The 3,682-nt window shown below is 61.5% G+C and overlaps 1 protein-coding gene across 1 annotated transcript in view; it reads right to left on the bottom strand.

The window, feature by feature from the left end:
- Positions 1–787: 787 nt before the first annotated feature.
- Positions 788–3,682, bottom strand: part of SMYD5 (SMYD family member 5) — a 35,160-nt gene continuing 32,265 nt past the window's right edge. Inside the window, exons 12-13 of the mRNA XM_019526421.1 lie at positions 3,406–3,476; positions 788–2,646 (exon numbers count right to left, since the gene is read on the bottom strand). Of these exons, the coding sequence (XP_019381966.1) occupies positions 2,508–2,646; positions 3,406–3,476 (210 nt within the window). The 3' untranslated portion in view covers positions 788–2,507. The remainder of the gene's footprint in view (positions 2,647–3,405; positions 3,477–3,682) is intronic.

Below are 3,682 nucleotides of genomic sequence, written 5' to 3'. Positions count from 1 at the left end.
GGGGGGGGGGGGGGGGGGTCGCGCTATGCGAGCGTGTGTACAGAGCCGGTCTGTACAGTGGGGCACTGCCAGCCAGGGATGAGAGAGCAGAGGGGGGCAAGCCGACTTGCAGCCGCGTGGAGCACGCATAGGCACCGAAAGGAAAAGCCTTGGCAGCACAGGGGGTAGGGCTGGAGGGTGGGGTCAGGCTGTAGGTGACCCCAACCTTTGCAGGCCGGGCTTTGCTCTTGCAAAACCATGCTGCTCTGTCCCGACTCCGAGACCCCTTGAGCCGCCTGCTCCCGAGGGCTGCACAGCAGTTGTGGGCTTGCACATGGGAGGCTGGATCCACGTTGTATCCTGAATCCCCCCCAGCTGCTGCAGGACCAGGCAGCTAAAGGGGCCTCGGCCCCCCCACAAAGCGAGACCTCTCCCCTGCAGACCAAGGACTCGCGGGGAGTAAGTGGAGAGGTGTAGCAGGGACTGGCAGCCAAGGGCACCTCCATAGCAGGCCAGAGTCCTGGTAACAAGATCCCCTTAGCAGGAGCCTGGTCTCAGGGCCTAAAAGGGAAGGAGCCCAGGCAGACATGGGGCTGCTCAAGTTGCAGAGATACCCGTTGGCACAGGGCCGAGCCCTGGCCAGAGGAACAAACAGAGGGGGATCAGCTTAAGCGACCCGTCCGAATGGGATTTGCAAGCACGTGATTCTCCAGCCAAGCCGTCCTGGAGACATAGCACCTTTGTCCCCATCGTGGCAGCCCCTCATTCTCGAAGAGCCTTTCCCAAAGCTCCCAGGGCTGGGATCTTGCTCTTTCGTTCCTCGCGCCAGCTTGGTTCCTGGAAGGCGACTGTGCTCAAGCCACGTTTTGGGGCCCACACAAGCCACCCTATTAACAGTCAGCTCAGGCCGCCCCCCCGAGCCAGCCAGCACAGTGGGAATTAGCACCATGTCAAACAAAGGGTATTGCTGTCTCAATTCAAGCAAGAGCAAAACGCTGCCTAGCACAGCTGGGGATCGAGCGGGCTCTGCTCTTGCTAGTGCCCGCATCAGCTCAGAGTAGCTTCTGGGGAAGCTAGTCCCGATTCACACCCTGTGACCCAGAGCATAACCCGGCCCGAGGTCTGCAGAGCATCAAGTACAGGGTCAGAGCAACAGGAGCTCAGAGCAAACATCACCTCTGCACACCCAGGGAAGGCAGCAGAAAGAGCCCCCGTGATCTGGGTAGGGGCTGGCCCAGCCTGGGGCAGGGGAAAGCCAAAGTGCCCTACAGCAATCACACTTCCTCACGGCCTGGTATAGCAGGAGCCCGGTGGGGACCAGAAAAAGGTGGGTCTGGTTCCCTGCTGGTCAGCATCTCTCTCAATGTAATGGGAGGGGGGGTGAAGAGGCAGCTGGTCCCAATTTGCTAGTGCCAGCACTATCAGAGCGGTGGAGCCAGCCGGCAGGTAGGGCAGCGGTGAGGCCAAGCATCCTATGCAGACAGGGAAGGACCAAGCTTGGCTCCTTAGTCCCTTGGGTGGGGGGAGAGGGGTGTCCTGCCCCCATTGCTTGGGGTTGGATCAGGTCCAGCCAGGGGAGGTCTGTGCTTGCAAAACTGGGAGGCCAGGACTTAGCAGTGGGTTAGGCCCTGCCCTACCCCAGCCCCCGGGGGCCCTGACTTTGATGGCAGACACTATCTGCAGCTCATTTCCCACTCAAAAAGCCTAAGCCCTGGGGACACCCAGAGAGCAGCCAAAGCCCTGCCGTGCCCAGCGACTCCCACAGGGGCTCTCACCCCAAGGTGGGGGGTCACCAGCGTGAGCACAGAGCAGGAAGCAGGGGGATCAGAGCCCAGGAGCAGAGATGTCCTTGCCCCCCCGCCTGCATCACAAAGCTACCTAACCTGTCCCTTGCCGGTGCCCCGACCATCCGCCCCCGAGCGCTGCAGAGCTGGTGTGGCTGTGCACAGACTTCAGCAGCCTGACATCCTCCCTCCCCACCCAGCAAGGCGAGGGAAGCACCATCCTCCACCCATTGCACACAGAGATGGAGCTAATTGCCCATGCATGTGACTGGTTCTAGCAGCCAGTCACCCCCACCGCTCTGCATAGGTCTCCACAAGGTTAAACCTCTTTCCTCACCCACCCCTGCCCAAACACTCGGTCCTTGCTTCCCTAGTTGTCAGATTATCATTGCATCAAATAGCAGCTGCTTCTCACTGGATGAGGCCACGTGCGAGGTCCTGCCCCAGCGTGTGGTGCTGTGTGCTCACCAGCGCAGGGGTCCCCCCCGCCTGCCCCACACGCGGCTGCGATGCTCAGGCGCTGCGGCAATAGCTGCAGGACACTCGCGACCTGTCCAGTGCATCACGGAGCAGCGGGGCTGATGGACCAGCGGCATCCGCACCCAGAGCCCAGCCCTGCCTGACCATACGTCCCTCCCACCCCGCCACGACACCAGCAATGGGCAGTGCCAAGGTGTGCTCCCCCTGCCATGCATTCCCGGCCTGCTGGGAGCCCAAGGAGCCCCACGCCCCCCAGGCCCAGGATCAAACGTCCGTCATCTCATCCTCCAGTTCCGCGTCATCCGTCTCGCCCTCCAGCTCCTCGTCCTCCTCTGATGTCACATCGGGGTCTTCGGCTTGCGCCAGACACCTGGGGCACGAGCAGGTGAATAGGTAGTTTTCCCTGCGTGGGGTGGGAGGAGAAAGGAAGCCATGTCACAGGCAGCACTAAGAGCTTCCCACTCGAGACAGGGGGCTCCTGCCTCTCCTAGGAGCCGAGAGGGGCCCAGAGAGCAGGGCCAGCACCGACTCCATGCAGCACGTGCACATGCCCATCCTGCTCAAGCACTGTGTGCATGCTGCAGGGGGGTGGTCATAGTGCATGCCCACATACCAGAGGGCTGCATGAGCACACCCGCTGCACACGCATCCTCTTGCCCGTCAGGCTGAGTGCAAAGGCATCACATGCCACACCACACCAGCCACCCTCTCCCTGTCTGGACACAGCCCTGCTGCCACACTGCATGCCCACTGTGGGTCGAGGCTTGCACAGCTGTGGCAACAGCTGTCCTGTAACACAGACAGGCCTGGAGAGGTGATGGCAGCAGGAAACACTGCCCCCAGGACGGGGATGGCGTGGAACAGCTCCTGGCTTTCCCCAGTGCCATGGCCAGCATGGCTGGGGGGGAGAGGGATGTGTCCACACGTGTGTGTGCACACGTGTGTATGCTAAACCCACTCTGCTTGGCTGGACTGAAGGGCACATGGCTAGAAGATGCAGCTGCATGCAAAGAAAGGGTGAGCTGGTGGACCCTGGAAGAGGCAAGGATGCAGATGGGCATTCAGCTGCAGAGCTGCCTTGCAGCCCGCAGGAATCCCCCTGCCCCTCCCCACGGCTCCTTCTACCCCGGGGTTTTCTTCCCTGACAGGTGCCTGGCCCTACCGGAGTATCTTGTGTCGGCTGTGCCTGCTCCGGTCCCGCTGGCAGCACTCCAAGTAGCTAATGCAGATTTCCTGTGAAGGCAAGGGAGAGGCAGCCCCAGCTGAGACATGTCCCATCAAATAAACGCCTGGTCCAGGACAGAGAGGGCAAAGGGGGCAGGAGGCTCTTTCCAAGACAAACCCAGCCATTCCCTCTGGACAAGGCACCGAGACAGGATGGAGCCCAGCGGGCCTTTCTGCAAGAGGTGCAATAAGGGGGCAGGACGGCAATCTGTGGG

The sequence above is a fragment of the Gavialis gangeticus genome, unplaced genomic scaffold (genome assembly GCF_001723915.1).
Source record: "Gavialis gangeticus isolate Ggan-Ray unplaced genomic scaffold, GavGan_comp1, whole genome shotgun sequence".
NCBI classification, from domain to species: Eukaryota; Metazoa; Chordata; order Crocodylia; family Gavialidae; genus Gavialis; species Gavialis gangeticus.
The sequence above is the reverse complement of the archived record's forward strand: the minus strand, read 5'-3'. Positions and strand labels throughout refer to the sequence as shown.